At 50.7% G+C, this 23,581-nt stretch overlaps 1 protein-coding gene across 1 annotated transcript in view; it reads left to right on the forward strand.

The window, feature by feature from the left end:
• Positions 1–23,581, forward strand: part of KATNIP (katanin interacting protein) — a 193,418-nt gene that overhangs the window by 131,971 nt on the left and 37,866 nt on the right. The window contains exon 15 of the mRNA XM_053894412.1: positions 8,456–8,593. Coding sequence (XP_053750387.1) covers positions 8,456–8,593 — 138 coding nt within the window. The remainder of the gene's footprint in view (positions 1–8,455; positions 8,594–23,581) is intronic.

Below are 23,581 nucleotides of genomic sequence, written 5' to 3' on the forward strand. Positions count from 1 at the left end.
CAGGACACCAGAAAGTCCTGTTGATTCCTCCTGCAATACCGAGCCCGGGTCTGTCGCCTTCACCCCGTGCCCACTGTCAAATGGCCTCCTGTCTCCTCGTCTTCTCTTCTGGCCCCATCTGCTCCATTTTCTACTCTGTAACCAAAGTGATCTTTTACAAATGTCAGCTTGCACCCCTCCCCTGCCTAAAACCCCAGCCATGACTTCCCAGTATACTTAGAAGTAAAACCTCATGCCTCCCGTGGCCTGGGAGGCTGTCTGTGAACAGGCCTTCGGCTCCCTCTACTGCCTCGGGCCCCGGGGCTCCAGCCGCCAGAGGCTGCCTTCTGCTCTTCTGACGCTTGAAGCTCATGGCTCCTCTGGTCTCTGCCCAGAACTTCCCTCCTCCAGAGTGTCGTGTGGCTACCTCCTCTCTCTTCATTTGAATTTCAGCCCAAATACCACTTTCTCAGCAAGCCCTTCCCTGACTCCTGTGTGGAGGAGTCTTTTCTCACGCCACCCCAGTCTTCCCCACCTGTCTCTATCACATCCTGTTCTTTCACTTTCTTCAGGGCGCTTCTCACATTAAGAAATGGTCTTGTTCACTCCTTTATTATCTGTCTTCCCCTCTCCCCACACTTAGCTATACATTCGTGTCCTCACCATACTACATCCCCAGTACATAAATGTTCACACTACATTTTTTTTGTACTTTTTGTTTGGAAATAATCGTAGAATCGCAGGCAATTGTGAACAAAACAAAACAAAACAAAAACCTTGTGCAGAGAAGAGAAAAATAATAAAGGGAAATCAGTGAAGCCAAAAGTTGGTTTTTTGAAAGGATCGACAAAGTTAACAAAACTTTAGCTAGATCGGCAAGGAAAAAGGGGAAAGGATTCAAATAACTAAAATCAGGAATGAAAGAAGGGACATTAGTCTACCTGACAGGGAAAAAAAGATGGTTAGGGAATATTCTGGACAATCTAATGCCAACAAATAAAGATATCCCGGATGAAATGGACATCGTCCTAGAAAGACACAAATCACCAAGACTGAGTGAAGAGGAAATAGACCATCTGGCTAGACCTATAGCAAGTACAGAGATTGAATTAATAATCCAAGAAACTTCCAACAAAGAAAAACCAAGGACCAGATGGCTCACTGGTGAGTCATACCAAATATTTGAAGAATTAACACCAATCCTTCACAACCTCTTCTAAAATGAAGAAGAGGGAAGACTTCCAAACTCATTTTATGAGACCAGTCTTACCCTGATCACAAAACCAAAGACATCCCAAGAAAAGAAAACTATAGACCAACAGCCCTTATGAATATAGCGTAAAGATCCTCAACAAAACATTAGCAAGCCAAGTCTCCCAGTTCATAGAAAGATTTATATGTTGAAACCTAGTGGGCTTGATCCCGGGAATGCATGGTTTGTTGTTCAATATATGAGAACAGATCGATATAATACAACATGTTAATAGGATAGAGGGGAAAAAGTCATGTAACATTCTTAATAGACACAGAAGGAGCATTTGACAAAATTCAACACCCTTTCATGATAAAAACCATAAACAAGCCAAGAAGAGAAGGAAACATTCTCAACCTAATAAGGGCATCTGTAAAAAACCCACAGCTCGCATCATGCTGGTAAAAGACTGAAAGCTTTTGCACTAAGATCAGGAACAAGACAGGGATGCCTGCTTTCACCACTTCTGTTCAACATTGTACTCGAGATTCTTCCCAGGGAAGTTAGGCAAGAAAATGAAATAAAGAGCCCCTGGGTGGCTCAGTCGGTTAAGCATCCGACTTCAGCTCAGGTCATAATCTCATGGTTCATGAGTTGGAGCCCCGCATTGGGCTCTGCTTGGGGTTCTCTCTCTCCGCCTCTCTCTGTGCCCCTCCTCCACGTGTGCTCTCTCTCTCTCAAAATAAACAAATAAAAACTTAAATAAGTAAATAAACAGAAAAATAAGAGGTTGGAAAGGAAGAAGTAAAACTATATTTGTGGGTGATATGATCTTACAGATAGAAAACCCTAAAGAATCCACAAAAACTACTGATAAACTAAAATCCTATTCAGCAAGTTTATAAAAGACTAATATACAAAAAAAAAAAAAAAGTTGTATTTCTATACCCTAGCAATGAGCAATCTGAAAAAGGAAACTAAGGGAAAAAAATCTGTTTTTAAAAAAATTTTTTTAATGTTTCTTTCTTTCTTTTTTAATTTTTTTTTAACATTTATTTATTTGTGAGACAGAGAGATAGGGCATGAACGGGGTAGGTCAGAGAGAGAGGGAGATACAGAATCTGAAACAGGCTCCAGGCTCTGAGCTGTCAGCACAGAGCCGGACGCGGGGCTCGAACCCACGAACTGCAAGATTGTGACCTGAGCTGAAGTCGGACGCCCAGCCGACTGAGCCACCCAGGCGCCCCAATGTTTATTTCTTTCAAGAGAGAGAAAGAGCACGCGCGCAAGCAGGGGAAGGGCAGAGGGGGGCGGAGAGAGAGAATCCCAAGCAAGCTCTGAAGTGTCAGTGCAGAGTGCAACGCGGGGCTCAGTCCCACAGATCATGAGATCATAACCTGAGCCAACATCAAGAGTCAGACACTTAACCGACTGAGCCGCCAGGTGCCCTGAAAAAAAAAATCTGTTTTAAAATAGCATAAAAAAAAAAAAAAAAGATACTTAAGAGTAAATTTCACCAAATAAGTGAAAGACTTGTACATTGAAAAGTATGAGATACTATTGGTGGGAATTGAAAAAGACCCAAATAAATGAAAAGACATTTCATGTTCACAGATCGGAAGACTTAATACTGTTGATATGGCAACGCTCCCTGAATTATCTGCAGATTCCATGCAATCCTATCAAAATTCCAACTGCCTTTTTTTGTGGAAATTGATAAGCTGATCTTAAAATATGTATGGAAGTTCAAGGGACCCAGAATAGCTAAAACTATGTTGGAAAAGAAGGAAGTTGGAAGACTCACTCTTCCAATTTCAAAACCAACCTACAGTAATCAAGACTCTGGTACTGGCATAGGGATAGACATATATATAGGTCAATGGAACAGAATTGATAGAGAAATAGACCCATACATCTGCAGTCCACTGATTTTCTTTTCTTTTTTTAATGTTTATTTATTTTTGAGAGCGAGAGTGAGAGAGAGCATGTGCGAGAGTGGGGGAGGGGCGGAAAGAAACAGAGACACAGAATCCAAAACAGGCTCCAGGCTCTGAGCTGTCAGCACAGAGCCCGACGCAGAGCTCGAACTCACAAAGCATGAGATCATACCTGGGCCAAAGTCGGATGCTTAACCAGCTAAACCGACTAAGCCACCCAGGTGCCTCTACAGGCAACTGATTTTCAACAAAGATGCCAACACTATTGGGTGGAGGAAAAAAAATCATTTTTTTAGCAGATGATATCGGGACAAACTGGATTGCTGATGCAGAAGAACGAAGTTGGGTTCCTACCCTAACATCATGTGCAAAAACTAACTCGGTGGATTAAAGACCTTAGAACTTTTAAAGCTTTAAGGCTGTAAAACTCTTAGAAGAAACACAGGTATAAATCTTCATACCCTTGAGCTTTTCAATGAGGTCTTACATATGGCACGGAAAGCACAAGCAACAAAAGAAGAAAATAGATAAATCAGACTTCATCAAAATTTAAAACACATTTGCTTCAAAGGACATTCATCAAGAAAGTTGAAAAGACATCTTAGGAAATGGGAGAAAATATTTGCAAATCATATATCTGATAAGGGTCTATCATCCAGAATATAGAAAGAAAAGAAATCTGAAACTCAACAACAAAATGACAAGCAACCACATGAAAATATGACCAAAGCACTCAGAATAGACTTTCCTCCAAAGAAGACATACACGGCCCAGAAGCACAGGAAAGATGCTGTCAACATCATTAGTCGTTAGGGAAATGCAAATCAAAACCCCAAAGACGTATCATTTCATACCCACCAGGTTGTTACAGGTTTTGAAAAGAAAAGAGAAAAGAATAAAGTATTGGCAATTCATGTGGAAAAACCATGCCTCGCTGGCAGGAATACAAAAGTAAAGTGGTGCGGCCGTGGTGAAAAATAGTTCGGCCGTTTCTCCAAAAGTTAAATGTAGAGTTAGCCTATGACCCGGCAGTTCCACTCCTAGGTGCAGACCCAAGGGAACGGAAAATGTGTTCCCACAAAAACTTACACACAAATGTTCATGGCAGTATCATTCATGATAGCCACAAGGTGGAAACAACTCAAATGTTTATCCACAGATGAATGGGTAAAGAAAATGTGGTACGTCCATACAATGGAATATTACTCAGCTGTACAAAGGAACAAAACGCCGATTGTTACCGCAACAAGGATGAACCTTCGAAAACATTATGGGATGTGGAAGAACCCACACCCGGCAGGCCACACATTAGGTATGGAGTTCTTTTTTAGGGTGATGAAATATGCTGGAAAAAGATAGTGGTGATGGTGACACAACCTTGAAATATACTAAACAAAACAAAACCCGCTGAATTGCATACTTGAAGGTGGTGACTTTATATATATGTGAAGTATATCTCCATTTTTTAAAAAAAAGTATGGAGAGGTCCCTTGTGCCCTTGCCCACCAGCGTCCCCCAGTGCTAACATTCTGTATAACTGTAGTACATTATCAAACCCAGGAAATTGACATTAGTATCAGGTGCACACCTTTGTACACACATTCGTGTGCATGTGCGTATGAGTCCTATGCAATGTTATCACTCATGTGTAGATTCATGTAACCACCACCCCATCAAAATACACAAGCACAAAATACAACAGTTCCATCACCAGAGAGGGATTCCCCCTCGCAACCCTTTACAGCCATAACCCCCCACGCACCCATCCCTAACGTTGGCAACCGCTGATCTGTTTTCGCTTCAAGAGTGCTATATAAAAGGAATCATCTTGTATGTAATCTTTTTGAGACTGGCTTTTGCCACTCAGTATAATGCCTTTGACATCCATCCAAACTGTGTGTGTCCATAGCTTGTTCCTTTTGATTATGATAATTTATTAAATTGGGGCTACTTCTGAGGGCAGTCCAACATATCCCTGAAGGGGGTAGATCCGTATTAGGTTAATTCTGGAAGAGGGAAGCACCTTAATTAGGAATGAGAAAGGGACCTCCTGTCTCCCCTGACCGTCCATTCTAAAAATGCCCTTCCATTGGCCATTAAGAATTCACTCTTATTTTCTTTGTCGAATTTATCCCTGCCTGGTTGGGGTTTGTCTTTGTTTTTGGGGTTTTTTTTTCCTGGCAGTGTTACTTGTTTGCTTCCCCGACCAGTGCAGAGCTGGGACCCGGTGGGCCAGGCTCCGCCACCCACCCCCGACTGTAGTTCGGCACCTGCCCCACAGGAGGGTATTTGTATTGAGCAAATGGGTAACAGACGCTGTGAGAGCCTCCCCGGCCCTCTGGCCCTTCCCACGTCTGAGCGTGCTGGCTGTACTTCCCATTGATAATTCTCTGACGGAGGATTGCTTTTCTGGCCTCTGGGGCCCACTCTGCCTCCCGTGCAGCGGGCCCAAACCGGTGGGGAACGGAGCCCCCAGGAGCAGCCCTCAACCTGCGCTGGTGGGCTTTGGGGTATGAGTACCCCAGCTCCCTTGTCCCGGGGGTGGAGTTGCTCCGGGGCACGTTCTGCTCTGGCTCCCAGAGCGGGCTCTCTGGGTAACACACTCTTTATGGAATGCCTTTCCTCCCCTCCTCTTCCCCATGCTCCTTTGGTGTCCAGATAATCTCCTGACACTCAAATCCTGGACTCGGGGGTCTGCTTCTGAGAGAATACAAACTAAGACAGCACGAATTAATGGATTAAAATAGGTGTACATCCTTACTCCACCACGTAGGCGAGCCACACCCTTTGCTCCCTTGCTGAGCTGTGACGGGAGGGTTATAGCACTCGTCCCCTCCCAGGGCTTTGAGAGAACCCAGGGAGGTCACAGCGGCGGCAAGAGGGAACCCTGATTCTCGTTCTGCCGTCTCTGTTACTGCCTGTGATGGACAGGTGCAGCAGACGCTCGGCCTGCTGGCCTGGCATCCGGGGGTTCGCGCAGCGTGCCTCGGCCAGCCCTCAACGGCTTCCCATCAGCCTTCATCTCAGAGACTCTGTCTGCTAATGAGGCCCTGAGTTACCCACAGGTTAATGTTCTTTGACTTTGAACACCATGATTCCCACTTAGTCCTCCTGTTATCCCTCCTGCTGACAGAAATGTGATGGGAAATCAATGACAGTCCCCTCGCCCGTGTCTAAGGGTCAGCCTTCGGACTCTTCCTTTGTCAAGCAGCCACAGCGACCCAGTTTAGGCCCCAACTTGGGGAAGGAGTGAGATGCACCCGCTGGAAGCTGAAATGTGGTCTCCTGACCCCTTGCAGCTGCCCAGAGCACTAAAAGTCCTTGCAGAGCTTGAGAAACTTGGCCGGAATAAGTCAGAACCCCTTGAACTCCTCTCTCCCCCTTAACAAAAGCAACCTCCTCCCTCCTGAAAGGCACCATTGTCACTGGAACAAGCCAGCTTTGTTCTCCCCCCGCAGCTGGAGCCTGGGCCTCGCATCTCCTGGGGGGCAGCAAAACCCCAGCGTCGGCCAGTCTCCTCCCCTGGCTGTGTCCAGGCCCAAGTAGCCGGCCTGGTCCTGGTGACAGGAGTCTGCTGAGACCTTCTCAAATACACGGCGGTGCTCCGTTTAGGTGAAAGGGACAACTTCCTTGGTATCAGAGATGTGGTGGTTATGTTGGCAGATGGGACTTACTGCAGCTGTCAGCCACTAGGTGGGGACCCTAGACTCAGTTGCCCGCAGGGGCCAGACAGGGGCACAACCTGGAAAGAGAAGTAGGTGTGAGACTAAAACTGTAAGCTGGGGTGCCTGGGTGGGTCACTTAAGCATCTGACTTCGGCTCAGGTCATGATCTCACGGTTCATGAGTTCCAGCCCTGCCTCGGGCTCCCCACTGTCAGCACAGAGCCCACTTCGGATCCTCTGCCCACCCCTCTCTCTCTCCCTGCCCCTCCCCAGCTCACACACACTCTTTCCCTCTCTCTCTCAAAATTTAAAACAAAACAAAACAAAACTCTAAAACTGTAGGGAGCTGTGGGGACTGGGGTGCCCGAGAGCCCCAGCCGGCCCGGCCATGGGAGCTGTGCCCTAGGCCCCAGCCAGCAGCTGTTAGGGGCCCTGTGTTGCCCTGCGTCTTGCCTGTCCACACACTAGCTCTGGAGGGAAAGGCGAAATCTCCCCATCTTTAAATGTTGGCAACAGTGTTTTTGAATACTTCATGAGCCAAACAAAATAGCTAGGCAGGCCAGATGAGTTTATAGCCTCTTCTCTAGTTGCAATGAAAAGACAGCTATTAGGAGGTAAATTTCATTCATTCATTCATTCATTCATTCGACAAAGATTCTGTGGCATCTACCATGTGCCAGGGAACCGTGTGGAAACTCTACACAGACGCTTCCCTTGAGCTCACAGTCAAGTGTGTGGAGGGCTGACCTGGACTGGAAAACAGGTGGTTGTGGGACACTGAGTAAAATGCTAACCTTAGGCACTGCAAGGAACCCTAGGTGCCTGGAGGAGAGAGTGACGGTGACAGGGAAGGGGTGACTGTGGGCGTGACAGCACATTTGGGCTGAATTTCCCTGGGAGGGAGGGGCTGGAAGAGTATTGCAAACAGAGGCCCAGCCTGTGCAAAGGCACTGAGGCCGAGCCTGCAGGGGGCTGTTTGGGAGCAGCTGTGAGTTTTCTCGGGACAGAACGTAGAAGAGGTATCCAAAGAGACGGAACAGGAGGCAGCTGGGGCTGAGAAGAGTCCCCAGATTTGGCTTTTTCCACCTGCATCTAAAGCACCTGTGGCATGGAATTTTGTTGGTGCAAAATGCACACGGCAACAGGGCTTCCCTGCTCCTCTGGCCTTGAGAGCGGCTTTGGCAGCCTCACCGGTGGGCGGAAACCACACTCTGGGGTCCTGAGGCCTGGAAACCCTGCCAGGGAACAGAGCAAATCCTGAGGCTCGGTGGTTTCTTTTCTTCCGTTTCTATTTTTTAAAGGTTTTTAATTCTACAGGGTTTTTACAAAAGAAAACCAAAGTCTCTGTTTGCCAGGTTAATGAATAGCACAAGTGATGGCTCTTTTCCCAACCTCCCTTCCCCTCTCACTCCCCATCCTCAGCCATCTCCCCAGAGCTGATTAATCAATTAGAATAAAGCCCGCTGCATTTTAAATTCAGTCCGAATGGCAGAGCAGAGAGGCCCTCGAGCCAGCCTGTGCCAGGGATGAGTCAGTACCTGCTACAAAGTGCAGCCCGGGCGGCTGAGATCTAAGACTCCACCTCGGATTACGGAGGAGGCCTAGCCTCCTGCCCTCAGCTTGTTTACACTGGGGAGAGGCAGAAAATGGGCTAACGACTTCCCTCTCTTGCTGGTGTTTCAGAGCAAGAAAGACCCCTCCTTGTGGACGTGCCCCTTCCACCCGCCGCTCCAGCTCTTTTTTGTTATCCGCAACACGGGCCGGCTGCACGACTTTGATCTAGCCAAGATCAAGGTTTGGAATTACTGGACAGCTGATGGTGTAAGTAAGGGCCCCCGACTACTCCTTGGGCGTTTGACTGACGGAAGCACTTTGGCGCTGTCCAACAGCCTGAGTGCTGAAGTTGCAAAATGGGTACGCGGACGCCCCACTGCGGCCCTTCCTGCCTGTTGCAGAATGCCTGGTGGTGCATTTCACACTGCATGGTTGGGGCCACCAGGAGCAGGGCCTCAGCTTGCAGGTGTGGCCGCCCTTTGCCGGAACTGGGGCTCAATGTTAATAGGTAAGAAACAGACACACAGAGAGGTTGTGTGACATGCCCCAAGTCACACAGCAAGGAAGCGTCACAGTGAGAATTTGAACCCACGCAGTCAGACTCTGGGCCCGTTCACTTAGCCAGGGCTTCTCAAACCTTAATCTGCGATACCTTACCGGGACTCTTGCTAAAATGCATGTTCCGATTCAGCGGGTCTGGAGCAGAGCCCAAGATTTTGCATCCACCTGTGCCAGTGTCCCTGGGGTGAGAACCCCACTCTGAACAGCGAGGCTCTTAACCTCTGTGCTCCTCAGTCCCCCCGGTTTCAGCATCCCTGCCCTCCTTTCTACCCCCACACCACCTCCTACCCCTGGGCACTTATGCTTTCTTTCTTCTCTGGGCTGTTTTTTCATGCTCTCGTTTGTATTTATTTCTTCATTCGACATTTATTGTTGAGCATATGTACCATCGGCCTTCCTGATCAGTTCGGAGGACATTGGTATCACAGACCCAGTCCCTGTCCAGGAGGTACTCCTGGTCTAAAAGCTGGCAGACAAGTAATTGTAAAAATAGGACGCAGTGTGCGGAAGGCCTTGATAGAGGTGACTGCAGAGTGCCCAGGGTTTCAAACAGAAAGCCCAGGAACTCAGCAGGGAACTCAGTGCGTGAGGAAGGACAAGAGCCCCTCAGCCTGACTTGTTTCCCCTCTTATGACAAACATGGGGACAAGAATTGCTCTGCTCTCCCTTCCAACTTGTTCTCAGGGAAGCAATAATGCAAGGGAGATGAATGTTGGAAACTGGTCCTCAGCTTCAATATTGTGAAAAGAGACGGCAGGGCATGGTGGGGAGTGTGGCAAACTGGTAAGCCCATGCTTTAGGTAAAGGGAAGGCCACTTTTCAGCTTCAGTTAATGGCTGCTATATAGGAATGCCAGCCAGTGCTGCTAGGTCATCTGAACATTCCCAGGGAATTGGGAATTTGGAATTTGATAGGAACCTTTCTGGTTTGTAAATGTCAACAGCTAACTGAAATTCCTTTGAAACCACTCCACAGTCCAAAGCAAACTCATCGTTGGGCTGGAGTTGGCCTGTCTAGACTGTAGCCCCTGGAACGTGGAGGGAGCCTGCATCAGGCTGGGAGAGCTCAGGGAAGGGGCTTGGAGCACACAACTGAGCTGTGGCAGAAAGAGACAATAGCACAGAGCCAAGGTAGAAAAGAAGAAAGCGGGTCCCAGGTGGGGAGCCCCGCATGTGCAAAGGCACTGAGGTGCGGAACGGTGCAGCCTCTGAACTGCTCTTGCTGTCCCCAGGCCCAGGCCTCCAGTCCGTCTCCAGCAGCCCCTGGGAGGTCTGATCATCATTCTTTGCTGCTTCACACCCTCAGAGGCTCCCCCTGTCCCAGAGGACCCAGGTCAAACCCCTTAGTGTGACATCAGGGCCTCGTAATCCCTGTGCGCCAGGCCCTGTGTCTCCCATCAGCCCCTGCCCCTTGCTGGCTCCACACTCCGGAGTGTCAGCTGTTGTGACTCTCTACCACCCCACACAGCAGTTACCCTGTAGGCCCTGGACCCTCCCATCCGGCTCAGCTCGAAGTGCCCGCCTCTGCCCTAGATTCCTGGAAAACGAGACGTCATTTTCTCCAGGAAGCTGGCCCTGACCCCTGGCCCTTATGCCACTTCTGGCCCTCATGAATATGTTCCATCACCCCCATACTGAGATTGACACCTGCCTCCCCCAGACCACCGTGGGCACCTGGGGAGCAGGACCTGTCTCCACGTCAAGACCCTGCGAAGTAGAACATGCATGGTTGCCAGCTGAAGGAATGAGTTCATTCCCCAGAACCCACAAGCAGCCGTCTTACGCTTTTTGATATCCAGATGAGACACAGAGAATCAGAGTTCCGGGTGTTTGAGCAGGCTCGTACGGAAGGTTAGAGCTGAGGATCAAGTCCAGGGGAGTCTGCCCCTCCTCCCTCCTTCCCATCCCCCCCATCCTGTACTTCTTCCTGCTAATTCTCTCAGCCACCCCACCCCCACCCCCCCCGGGCGTCCAGCTGTGTGCTTAGGGGCTGTCCTCCAGGCCCTAGCGGGACCCCCACCCCTGTGTAGCCGCGGACACTACCAGCAGGTAGGGCCATGCTCTCTCCTCTTGGGCACTTCCTGGCAGGTGGTCGTCAGCATCTTCCGGAATGAGTAATGGAACAGTGCTGACTGCCCAAGCCCGTGTCCTGTGGCTCAGCCCTGTCATTGACTATACGTCTCAGGCCAAGAAAAGCGGATTTGATGCTCTGGATTACAAAGCAGATAAGCCTCATCCCTTTTGGCCGCGGCCCGCCTTTCTTCTTGAACCTGCACTCAGGCTTCCCTGTGTGCGGAGAATAAAAAAGAGGAGCAGGACGTCAGGGTGTCGTTGCGGGTGCTTTGGGGAGCCTCGGCTGCGGGGATTAGAGTCCTGAGGAGGCATCTCTACACGCAGAGTGGAGTGCGGAGGACTGCAGTCCCTGACAGGGGTGCTGCTTATGTAACGCACCCCCGTCTGTTGCCAGAATTTACCGGGGGCAGAAAGCGCAAACAAATGCAGCTGCAGGTTGGTTTGATTTAATATTCTCCAGAGAATGCTATTACTGTGTGTTTTAGAGGAGATAAACTGAGACTTTATAGGAAATATAGCTCAGCCTGGTAGACACGGCTTGTTAATACAGTGTTTTGTGTACGGGAATCCAAGGAAGAAAAGTTAAATGGGGGGAGCTAATCCAACCAAGGCGTATTGAGAACATAAGACGAGAAGGTGCTAGAAAAAGGGAAGTCTCTCTTATTGCAAAATATGCCGCCCGTTAAATCCCCAGGCTAACTTTTCTGGGCTCCTCTCCCCCTCATCAGGTGAGGCGGTGGGTGTGGGCTGGCCCCGAGGGGAGGGACTTCAGGGGAAGGGAAGACACAGAGGCTGGAATCCATCCACACAGGCAAACAGAAGGCCGCACACAGATGTCTGTCCTTGTCACAGCTGCCGTTTATCCAGTGCCGCGTCCATCAGGCGGGCGTGAGGCACCCAAATAACACCAATAACTGAGCAAATGAATCATCTCGACTGACCCCCAATAATCCTACAAGGTGGTGTCAGCCTTGGAGGTGAAGAAGCTGGGGCTTAGAGTAGCGAGCTCCTAGGGGGCGGGTAGACTGCGTCTTTTTCACCAGCTCTGCTTGGCAATGGCTGCCTGGAGTGCTGTCTTGGGAAGGATCTGGAACCTTCCTTCTGGTTCAAAAAGAAGAGGGTGTGTGATTGATCAGTGATGTCGGCCCCGGGCTCAGGAGGAGGATGTGATAATACGTCTGTCACATTTTTTGATACTTGTCAGATTCCACGACTTGGCCCAGCTAGTGACTTGCAGGGGACACGGTGGAGAGGGGAGCGTGAGAGGTGTTGGTTTTTCTGGTTTTTTTCTCAGCACCGCCCCCACCCCTGCAGAAGAGAGGGGGAAGGAACCAGGAGTCTCCCTTACTCTCGTGTGTAGTAACCCATCCAAAAAGTGGGCTTTCGGCCGCTCCCCAGGGTCTGTGTTTCCCTTTGTAACAAGCCTGTTAGTTATCTGCTATCTGGTGGCACCCTTCAGGAACGACAGGCACGTTGTCACCATCTTCGCCCACAGCGTAACCGGTGCCGATGTCACTTCCAGTTGGTCACAACAGCAAGTGAGGCAGGACGGACACCCAGGGGTGTATTTCATACGCAGAAAAGCTGCTCCTTAGATAGTTTATGAACGAATGGATGTCAGAGTTCCCCAGCGGGTGTAACTCTGTGATATGCTATGGCAGTCTAAGCCCGTGCTGCCCCAGAGAACTTTCTACAATGATATCAATGCTCTGTGTCTGCCCCGGCCGGTTCAGTAACCCCCAAGCCACAGGTGGCTGTTGAGAACTTGCAGTGTGGCCAGTAACTAAGAAACTGCATTTTATTTTATTTATTTATTTATAATTGTTATTAAACGTTTATTTATTTTTGAGACAGAGCGAGAGACAGAGTGCAAGAGGGGGAGGGGCAGACACAGGGAGACGCAGACTCTGAAGCGGGCTCCAGGCTCTGAGCTGTCAGCACAGAGCCTGATGCGGGGCTTGAACTCATGAACCGTGAGATCATGACCTGAGCCGAAGTCGGTCACTTAACCAACTGAGCCTCTCAGGCGCCCCTTATTTATTTATATTTAATTGAGGTGTAATTGACATGTAAGACTGTATTCGTTTTAGGGGTACAGGCTTTGAGATAGGTACATACTGCAAATAATCACTAAATGATAAACGAAACTAAATAATCAGTTTAGTTAACATCCACCAGCTCACATAGTTACAAAAATTTTTTTTTCTCATGATGAGAACTTTTAAGATCAACTTTCCTAGGCACTTTCAAATTTACGATACGGTATTGTTAACTACAGTCACCATGCTGTATGTTACATCCCCAGGACTTTTTTGTCTTGTACCTGGAAGTTTGTGCCTTTTGGTGCTTCTCCCCCCTTATCACCACCTCCCACTTCCTGCCTCTGGCAACCACCAGTCTGTTCTCTGGATCTATGTGTTCAGGTTTGTTTGTTTGCTTTTTAACGTTATTAATTTTTGAGAGACAGAGACAAAGCACAAGCAGGGGTGGGGCAGAGAGAGAGGGGGACACGGCATCCGAAGCAGGCTCCGGTCTCCGCGCTGTCAGCACAGAGCCCAACGGGGGGCTCGAACCCACAGACCACGAGATCGTGATCTGAGCCGAAGTCGGAGGCTTAACCTACTGAGCCACCCAGGCACCCCTGCGTTCGGGTTTTTTTAAGCCGCACGTGTAAGTGGGATGATGCAATATTTGCCTTTCTCTGTCTGACTTATTTCACTTAGCGCAGTGCAGTCAAGGTCCATCCATTTGCAAACGGCGAGGTTTCATCTTTTATGGCTGGGTAATATTCCACTGTGTGTATGTGCCACAACTTCCTCGTCCATTCCCCTGTCCGTGGACACGTGGGTTGTTTCCGTGTCTTGGCTGCTCTAAGTAATGCTGAGGTGGACGTATCTTTTCGAGCTAGTGATTGCGTTTCATGCGGATAAATCCCCAGATGCAGAACTGCTGAATCACGTGGAAGTTCTGCTCTTCATGCTGGGGGGAGCCTCCATACTGTTCCCCACAGTGGCTGCTCCATGTCACGGACCCACCAACAGTGCGCAGGGTTCCCTTGTCTCTGCATCCTTGCCCACGCTTATCTCTTACGAGAAGCTGCATCTTACCTTTAATTTGACTGCAACGCCAGCCGCCATCTGTGGCTGGCGACTGTGTGGCACCGCACGGATCTTGGCACTCAGGGTGCCGTGCTGAACAAACAGACAAGGCCCTGTCCACACGGCCCTGTCCCTTCTCGTGGGGAAGGGCAACGGACAAGGATATAAACGAATAATGTAATTTCAGGTAGCGCTAAGTGTCCCGAAGACGATGTAATAGGGAGTGGGAGAGGGGCATGGGGAGAAGGAGGCAGGGCTGCTTTGAGTAGCGAGAGACCTTCCATCAGAGGCCAGAGCCGGAGCAAAGGCCCCGAGGCAGGAGCATGCTTAGCACTTCTAGGATAGGAGTCTAGGCCGAGGCCGGGGATACTGAACAAAGGAGAGGGTAAGGGGAGGTCCCTGAGATGGGTGGGAACCAGGTCGCGTGGGCCTCCCTGGCTCAGATCTTATGCCCGGAGAGGCAGAATATAGAGAAGTGGTCAGAGCCCAGGCACCAGAGCCAGCCCAGCTGGGGCAAGTCCTGGCTCCTCCTCTTCCGCCTCTTCCTGGCTGTGTGACCTTGGGCATGTTGCTCTGCATCTCTGTGCCTCCGTTTCTTCATCCATAAAACTGGGTAATTATTCTTCAGTTAATACATATGAAGTTCTCAGAATGACTCCTGGGCTTTGTGACTCTTATACAAGTGTTACCAGTTGGCGTCGTGATTGGAGGGTTTTGAGCCAGCGGTGATAGAATATGAGGAATTTTAAAGATGACTCCGGCCGCTGTTTGGGGAGTGGCTTAGAGGGAACAGGGAGCCCCCACAGGAGGCTTCTGGCATCGTCTAGTTAAGGGTCATGGTGGCTTGGATGAGGGGCCTGGTGCTTATGGGGTGCCCCACGGGGAGACTCGCTTCATCCCAGGGCAACGTTTGCATTTCCAGCAAGGCCTTTGTTTGGGGCAGGAGGGAGAAGTTTCAAACAAACGTGGCAGGAAAGAGATGAGCTCAAACAACCCACGTACCCCTCACCTGCTCCCGTGGTAATCGGCATCCCGCCCTTCTGGTTTCATTTACTTCCCACCACACGGATTGTGGCTCTCATACCATTCCAGTCATCAGTTCTTCAGTGCGCATCTCTAACAGATAAGGAGTTTGTTTTTATGCAACTCCAATGCCACTGTCATACCTGGCGGTAATTGGTTATTGTGCGCTACAGCCCGGTTCATGTTCAAGTATCCCTAATTGTCTCCATGTATTTATTTATTTTTAGTTTACATCCAAATTAGTTAGCCTAGAGTGCGACAATGATTTCAGGAGTAGATTCCTTAGTGCCCCTTCCCCGTTCAGCCCATCCCCCCTCCCACAACCCCTCCAGCAACCCTCAGTTTGTTCTCCATAATTAAGAGTCTCTTCTGTTTTGTCCCCCTCCCTGTTTTCATATTATTTTTGCTTCCCTTCCCTTATGTTCATCTGTTCTGTGTCTTAAAGTCCTCATATGAGTGAAGTCATATGATATTTGTCTTTCTCTGACCAATTTTGCTTAGCACGATACCCTCTAGTTCCGTCCATGTAGTTGCAAATGGCAAGATTTCATTCTTTTGGATTGCCGAGTGATACTCCGTTGTATGTATATACCACATCTTCTTTATCCATTCATCCATCGATGGACATGTGGGCCCTTTCCATACTTGGGCTATTGTTGATAGTGCTGCTATAAACATGGGGGTGCATGTGTCCCTTCGAAACAGCACACCTGTATCCCTTGGATAAATGCCTAGTAGTGCCATTGCTGGGTCATAGGGTAGTTCTGTTTTCAATTTTTTGAGGAACCTCCATACTGTTTTCCAGAGTGGCTGCACCAGTTTGCGTTCCCACCAGCAATGCAAAAGAGATCCTCTTTCTCTGTATCCTCGCCAACCTCTGTTGTTGCCTGAGTTGTTCATGTTAGCCATTCTGACAGGTGTGAGGTGGTATCTCATTGTGGTTTTGATTTGTATTTCCCGGATGATGAGTGATGTTGAGCATCTTTTCATGTGTCGTTTGGCCATCTGGATGTCTTCTTTGGAGAAGTGTCTATTCATGTCTTTTGCCCATTTCGTCACCGGGTTATTTGTTTTTTGGGTGTTGAGTTTGAGAAGTTCCTTATAGATTTTGGATACTAACCCTTTATCTGATATGTCATTTGCAAATATCTTCTCCCATTCTGTTGGTTGCCTTTTAGTTTTGCTGATTGTTTCCTTGGCTGTGCAGAAGCTTTTTACTTTGATGAGGTCCCAGTAGTTCATTTTTGCTTTTGTTTCCCTTGCCTCCGGAGGCGTGTTGAGTAAGAAGTTGCTGCGGGCAAGATCAAAGAGGTTTTTGCCTGCTTTCTCCTCGAGGATTTTGATGACTTCCTGTCTTGCATTGAGGTCTTTCATCCATTTTGAGTTTATTTTTGTGTCTGGTGTAAGAAAGTGGTCCAGGTTCATTCTTCCACATGTTGCTGTCCAATTTTCCCAGCACCATTTGCTGAAGAGACTGTCTTTATTCCATTGGATGTTCTTTCCTGCTTTGTCAAAGATTAGTTGGCCATATGTTTGTGGGTCCATTTCTGGGTTTTCTATCCTGTTCTATTGATCAGAGTGTCTGTGTTTGTGCCTTAAAAATTGGGTTTTTAAAAAATGTTTATTTATTTTTGTTAGAATGCAGAGAGGATGGGGGGATAGAGGATCTGAAGCAGGCTCCACGCCAACAACAGCGAGCCTGATGATGGGCTCAAACCCACAAACCCCAAGATCATGACCTGAGCCGAAGTCAGATGCTCAACCAACTGAGACACCCAGGTGCCCCCCAAATTGTTTTTTTTATAGTTGTTTTGTTTGGATTAAGACCAAATGTGGCAGTAGCTTTGAAGTCAAAGGTGCAACTGAGGTACAGCCGAGTCTGAGCGACCTGGTGGCTGTGCCCCATGGCAGGGTCTGGGCAGCCTCGAGCCTGGGGAGCACCATGCATCTCAGTAGGGTGGCTGGTGGGAAGGGGACCGACCCAGGTGCGTGACCTCGGGCTTGATCTAGGCCACTGTCAGTCACCAGAGGGTGCTGAAATCTGGGAGCCGAGTCCACACTCAGGAGGTTAGGGGCATGGTAACCTTGAGAGCCCCAGAAGTCCTGGGTCTGAAACAGGCCCCCAGCCTGCAGGGGAAGGAGAGGCAAGCAGAGAATTCAGCCTTCGGAGAGGGGGCCCAACAAGGTGTTCAGGATCCAAGCAGCAGGTTGGGGATTCAGGACCAGACGACCTCCCAGCAGGGAGGAGGGCACAGATGTAGAACCAGGACGGAAGCCGAGACCCCTGCCCTGTGCTGTGCGGACTATAGCGGGAACAAGTGGTAGCTGGGCTAGACGGATGTCTGAGTAGGGGAGGGCTGCCTGCATGCAGGTGCCCGTCTCAGTAAATCCTGGGCCCCCTAGGGGTTGGGGCTCCCCCTCCCACCTCCTGCCTGCCTTGACCAGCATTGACTGAGTAGCTGAGCCTACTGATTAAAGTTCTCAGTCCCAGAGATAGAGTATCAGTCAGGATTCTCTTGGTAGCAAAGAACAGAAAACCTAATTAAAACTGACGTAAGCACAGGGTGACTCAGTTGGTTGAGCATCTGACTCTTGATTTTGGCTCAGGTCATGATCTCATGGTTTGTGCGTTCGATCCCTGCATCAGGCTCCATGCTGACAGTGCTAGAGCCTGCTTGGGATTCTCTCTCTCTGCCCCTCCCCTGCTCACACGCTCCTGCACTCTCTTTCTCTCTCAAAATAAATAAATAAACTTAAAAAAAAACTGACATAAGCACAAAAGAGAGTTCATCAGCTCATGTAACAAGAGAGTATAGGGAATCTGGCTTCAGGCATGGCAGGTTCCAGGAGTTCACATGATGTGGTCCAGAATCTACCTCCCTCTACCATGCATCTCTGCTTTCCTCTATATTGGCTTCATCCTCAGTCTCCAAGGGGTGGCACTTAATGGTGTCAGACTCCTTATTACATCAGCCCTTGCAGAGATTGTCCTCCTGAAAGGCCCAGATCTAGGACACACCGGCCAGGCAACCTGTGGTGGGGTTCACGTTATCCCTCTGAAGAGAGGTTGGGGGAGGGACGGATACCTAGTGGAAAATTGAGGTACTCTCTCCACGAGAAGGGAACACGTAGGAAATGATATCCAAACGAGGTCTTTTTACTTTTTCTCTAAGAGCACAGAAGTCACGTGCCGTCGGACAAATTCATCGGCTCCCAGATCTAAACCTTCCCCAAAGCTTAACTTCTGAACCGAGCTTCCTTTCATCCTGGCCCCCAGACGCTTGTCTTTGGCATTTCTGCCCAGCAATCCACGGACCCTCCCAACTCCGCATCCCCGCGCCCAGGCTGGTCTGTCCCAGCCGGTCTGGTCCCCTGCTCCCTTTTGCGGCCTCCCACCCCTGAGTCCTCCTCTTGTCCCTCTGCCCCTCACTGGGCATCCCTAAGTCCTGCTATTTCTGTGGCCAAAACCTGTCTTCTTCAGGACCCAGCTGCTCCTTCGGCTCGCAGACCCCCGAGCGAGACGCCTCCCATCTCCCTCTCTACTTGCTTAGCCTCTCAGCCCTTAGCCTCATCAGCAGGGGCTTATCGATCCCCCACACTCCGCTGTTGTGCTGGGGCCAGGAATCAGATGCGCTGTCTACGCCTGCCAGCTCACACCCAGCGACATCAGAAACGAACCACAGTTCAATGAGGCCAGTGCGGTGACGTGGGATGAGTCGGGGCATGAGCCGGGGACCTCGCAGCTGCAGGAAGCCTCCAGGGAGAGTGGCACAGCCCCCTGCCGTGACCCCTCCCTGGTCCATCCTGAGAAGAAGGCCACCACGGAGGCTGTGTCCCCGGCCAACCACAGGCCGCTCGCAGACAGCTTTCAGCCGGCTCCCAACGGCCTTTGCAAAATTCTTTGCGTTGCCAACTTTGAAAAATTGGGCGGTTTTACATGAAAATGGGGATTTTCGACTTTTATTGAGAAAGGAAGCTGTGGCGACCCCAGGCCACATCCGCACCTGGGAGCTGTGGCAGAGCTCCATCACGGCGCCACCGTCCTCCCCGTCCCTGCTAGTCTCCCCGGCACAGTGACACGGGCATCACACCATGTCGCCCCTCCCACGTGCGATGCTCGCCCGGACCCTGCACGCATGTGTGTGCGTGTGTGTTGCGGACCTCCTCCGCTCCCAGCCCCCCAGACTGGCCCCTCTGGCTCTTCCGTCCTTGTCCAACTCTTCTCTCCCTCTGGTCTCCATAACACTGTCCTCTTCACTACGCCTTTGCTCCTGCTGTTCCCACAACCTTGAGTGCCTAGCCCATCTTATTTAAAAAAAAAAATTTTTTTTAACGTTTATCCATTTTTGAGAGAGATCGAGTGCAAGTCAGGGAGGGGCAGAGAAAGAGGGAGACACAGAATCCAAAAGAGGCTCCAGGTTCTGAGTTGTCAGCACAGAACCCGACACGGGGCTCGAACTCACGAACCGCGAGATCATCGCCTGAGCTGAAGTCGGACGCTTAACCCACGAGGCCACCCAGGCGCCCCAGCCTGTCTTATCACAGACCCCGCCTTTCGGGGACGTCAGGGTCCTTGTGTCTTCACACACAAGCCTCCTGCGTGCCTCTAGCCTGCCCCAGGCCTCTTCTGGCATCTCCGGCCGCACCCTTCCAGGCACCAAGTCACATGCTTCCCCAGGTGTTCCTCAGTTTGCTGAGGCTCCGATATCCCCAGCTTGTGCCCCCTGGTCAAATCTGCCCTGCAGGTGTACCCCTGCAGGGGGTTGTACAGCTTGTGGACCACTTGATGAATTTGAAAATTGGCTCTGGATGAACTGGCCACATTGCCCGTGTGCCTCGGCCCAGAGGTAGGGGAGTCCTGACCCGAGACAGGGAGAGTGATGCTAAGCCCCACGCTAGAGTGGATGGGACTCTTCCTGTACCTGCTGCCAGCCTCTGCCTGGAACAAGGGGAGTAGGGAGTCTCCCGGCCATGTTAGCCCTGAGTAGCAGCCTTGGCAGGTACATACGTCCGGGGCGGTAGAACGGGTATAAGGCCATGATGGTAGCTTACATTTCGTGAGTACGTGCTGTGTGCCAGGCAGTAGGCAAAGGAACTTTGCATATATCGGCCCAGTTCTTCCGTCCAGCCGTCCTATAAGATGGGTATGGCGTGATGGGCTCCATTCTACAGATGGAGAAACTGAGGCACTGAAAAGCAGAGCATCTTGCCCGTGGTCACATGACTACCACGCGGTCTGGTGCCCATCACATGGTCCTGCCTTTCAGTGGAGACTGGTCACCGGAGAGCTGTGCCCCATCAAGGCAGCGGCCACTGCCTTTCAGCCCTGGCCGCATGATGCCAGATGGCCTCAATGTTCAAGAGAGGCCGGAAATGCACATTGTTACGTGAAAGCTCCCGATTTGTAGATCTTATTGACTCGTTTTGAAAATTTTAACAGCCAGCCCGGCACAGATTTAGCCATAGAGCTGCTTGTGACCCGATCTGTCAGGGCCCGTCCACGTCTGTTGTCCTGAGTGTGTGATGTTGGGAGGGTCAGAGTGCTTGGCCCAGAGCCCGGCAGGTACTAGGTGCTTGTTAAATGTCACGGTGCCTCACCGTCTTCTTCAAGTTTCTCCATCACAAAAACGGTTTTCATTGTCCTTCTTTTCAGGGGACATGTAAAAGGCCACTGAGATCTCTTCCCCATAAAATATTCAAGTTCAGGTGCTCCGGGAAGGAGCACGTTCAGTTCCCAGAGCTAGGCCCCAAGATACCTAGGGATTGGGCCTCTTCCCTGTCCTTGAAGATCTCACATCCAGGTGAGGACAGGCATGCACATGTGGGCACTCAGCAGCTGAACGTCCCCGCACGTTCAGCTGCCCACATCCAGCTTGTAAGCCCAGCTCCGAGAGCCCAGAGGAGGGGAGGAGGGGCAGACAGGGAGGGCTGAGGGGTTCCTGGACGAGTCAGCCCCTGAGCCAGGTCCCGAAGCCTGCACGGTGGGTCCCGGGCGGCAGTGGCTCAACCCCAAAGCCCCCCTCACCCCCGCCCCTGATAAGCCTACTGTCAGGGTAAACCCCTCCCGGTCCACCCAAAGCCCCTAGCTCGTGACAGAGCCTATGGAGTGGGGCCTTCAGGATGGCCCCCCCAGTCTGCCCATGAATGAGGCCCAGTCATCGTGCCTCTGGCCCAACTTCAGTTGGGTGCCCAGGGAAGGGTCTGCTCTCACAGACCCTCCAGGGCATTCAGCATGTAGGCCTAGCCTGGGCTGGCTCCAAATGTCATTCTGCCAGCGGTGCCTCAGGCAGATGTTTGTCTCTGGGGAAAGCACTTCATGAATGCAAATACCCACGGAGCTGCACCGCCATTAATCTTTGCTGAGCAGTCTGTGCGCTCATTGGAAGGGGTATGTCACTCGACACCGGGGCCACGCGGGGAATTGGCCTTGCAGAGTCAGTCAAATGACTTAGATTGGAATAATATTAATACCGATGTGTTAAAAATGCATGACTGTCTCAACATGGCTGGTTCTCGGCGCCTGTAAAGAAGGAAGATACAGAAGGACGACAAAGTCGGGATGTGGACGAGGAAGGATGTTCCCACAAATCACATGCCAACCATAGGGTTTCACAAAGCGTCCTTTTGAAAACCCATTACAGAAGGGGTTTGAGGCAGCATCGACAGGGGCATAAAGGTAACGCTAGTTAAGCAAGGAAGAAAACATGAGCGCCAAGGAAATAAGCGTATACACACACACACACACACACACACACACACACACACGAGCGCGCGCGCACACGTGACTCTTAGAGATTAAGACGGTAGGCAAAATTTCACCCTGGACTTCTTGGAGGCCAGGCCAAAGCGGGAAACAGTCAGGACTAAAGGGCTGCTTATTGGAAAGGGAGGAAGCAGCCTGGTTCTTTAGAAGCGGGAGAATCTTCTCCGCATATCCACGTCCAAAGACATACCACATACAGAGCTTTACTGCGGGGACCCCGAGCAATAGGGACGAGCAGAATCTTCCACACTGCACGTGTGCATCTCACATGGTGTCTAACCCCGCCCCTGAGCTGCGGTGACGGGGACATCAGTATGTACATAGATACGGAGGAAAAATCTGGAAGGGCACATGTGCACACACCCCCCACCCAGTGTCCACAGTGATTGCCCCTGGGGGGTGAGGAGGGAGCCAGGGTGGGGACGGGAGAGACTGGGTCCACAGGGACTTCCTAAAAGCTAGACGTGGAATCAGAGCTCCTGCCAGGGCAGGGGATTCTGCCCGTGGCCAGACCTTCTCTGGATCTAGCTTGACCCCAAGGGAGATGCCAGGCAGAGTGGCTAACCGCTCCTGCGCACGAGCTGTGTGACCTCAGGGAAGGCTGAGCCTCACTGTCTTCATCTGCAGGATGGGTCCTAATGCCCACCGTGCGGATTTGCTCCAAGGGCTGCGTGAGATGATGCAGGCTTTTATTTTCTTCACCCTTGGAATCCCCGGAGAAGTGACCACTGCTTGGTTCCCCGCCAGGGAGCCCACTCTGGTGATTGTTGGACCAAATCCACCCACAGATACTGCTTCTTTGGCCGCAGAGTGCTGGAAACGTCTCAGATTTAAGCACCATCAGGCAAGGCCTGAGCCTCCCAGCTCCCCACGCCCCCCATCACGCCCTGAGGTCCTACGTCAGTGCATCTGTCTCCCACCTTCCTGGCCCCTGCGGGCATTTGACGGTGCACCTGCTTCCCTCCTTCTGTCCCCGCTCCGCCAGACGCCTTGGAGAGAGCTGGGGCAGCGGACGGCTAGAGGTCAGGCGGTGCTCCGGGCCGTTCGCGGAATGTACACGAACACCCTCGGAGAGCCGGCCATCTCATTATAAGAGCCGCGGTGCCCACCTCCTGGCCATGCCGGACCGAAAGCCCTCTCCCCACCACCCCCTCCCCTCTTGCAATGAGAGTTTCTGTCTCACCAGATGTTTCCGTGGTGGTAATTGTGCAGAACTAGTCATTGAAGCTGCCCGTGCTGTCCTCCTCGAATAGCTCTTTCCTGATTAATTCCCAGCACGCGCTTGCTCTGTGCCTCCGCTAAACAGAGAACACATCCATATAAACATGTAAAAGAGTGGTTTGAGAATCGACTTTTCTGACAGTCGGCAAATAGTGGCCTGCCATCCTGCAATTGGATGATTGAAGCCGGGTTCCTGTGGTATAACATGGGCTTGAGGGCCCCTCGTTCTAAATTGCTGCGGAAACTCTGCAGCAGTAGCTTGGTGAACTAGAAATTTAGTTAGAGCTTACTCGCCCCGCTTCCGGAAGGCAAAGGGCGGGGAATGAGCGTAGATGGACACCCCTGGGGTCTCAGATCCCGTACCTCAAAGGCAGATCAGAAGCCAAAGCGAGGTGGAAAATGATCCAGCGGTGAAACAACAGGCCGCCGTTTTTCTCCGATCAGATTTGTTCTCAGAACGTCGTCCGAGAACAGTGCCATCCTGGAGAAAAGTACCTGCGTTTGGGCACTTTTAGTT

Source organism: Panthera pardus, unplaced genomic scaffold, assembly GCF_024362965.1.
Source record: "Panthera pardus isolate Hobbes unplaced genomic scaffold, ASM2436296v1 HiC_scaffold_5, whole genome shotgun sequence".
NCBI classification, from domain to species: Eukaryota; Metazoa; Chordata; class Mammalia; order Carnivora; family Felidae; genus Panthera; species Panthera pardus.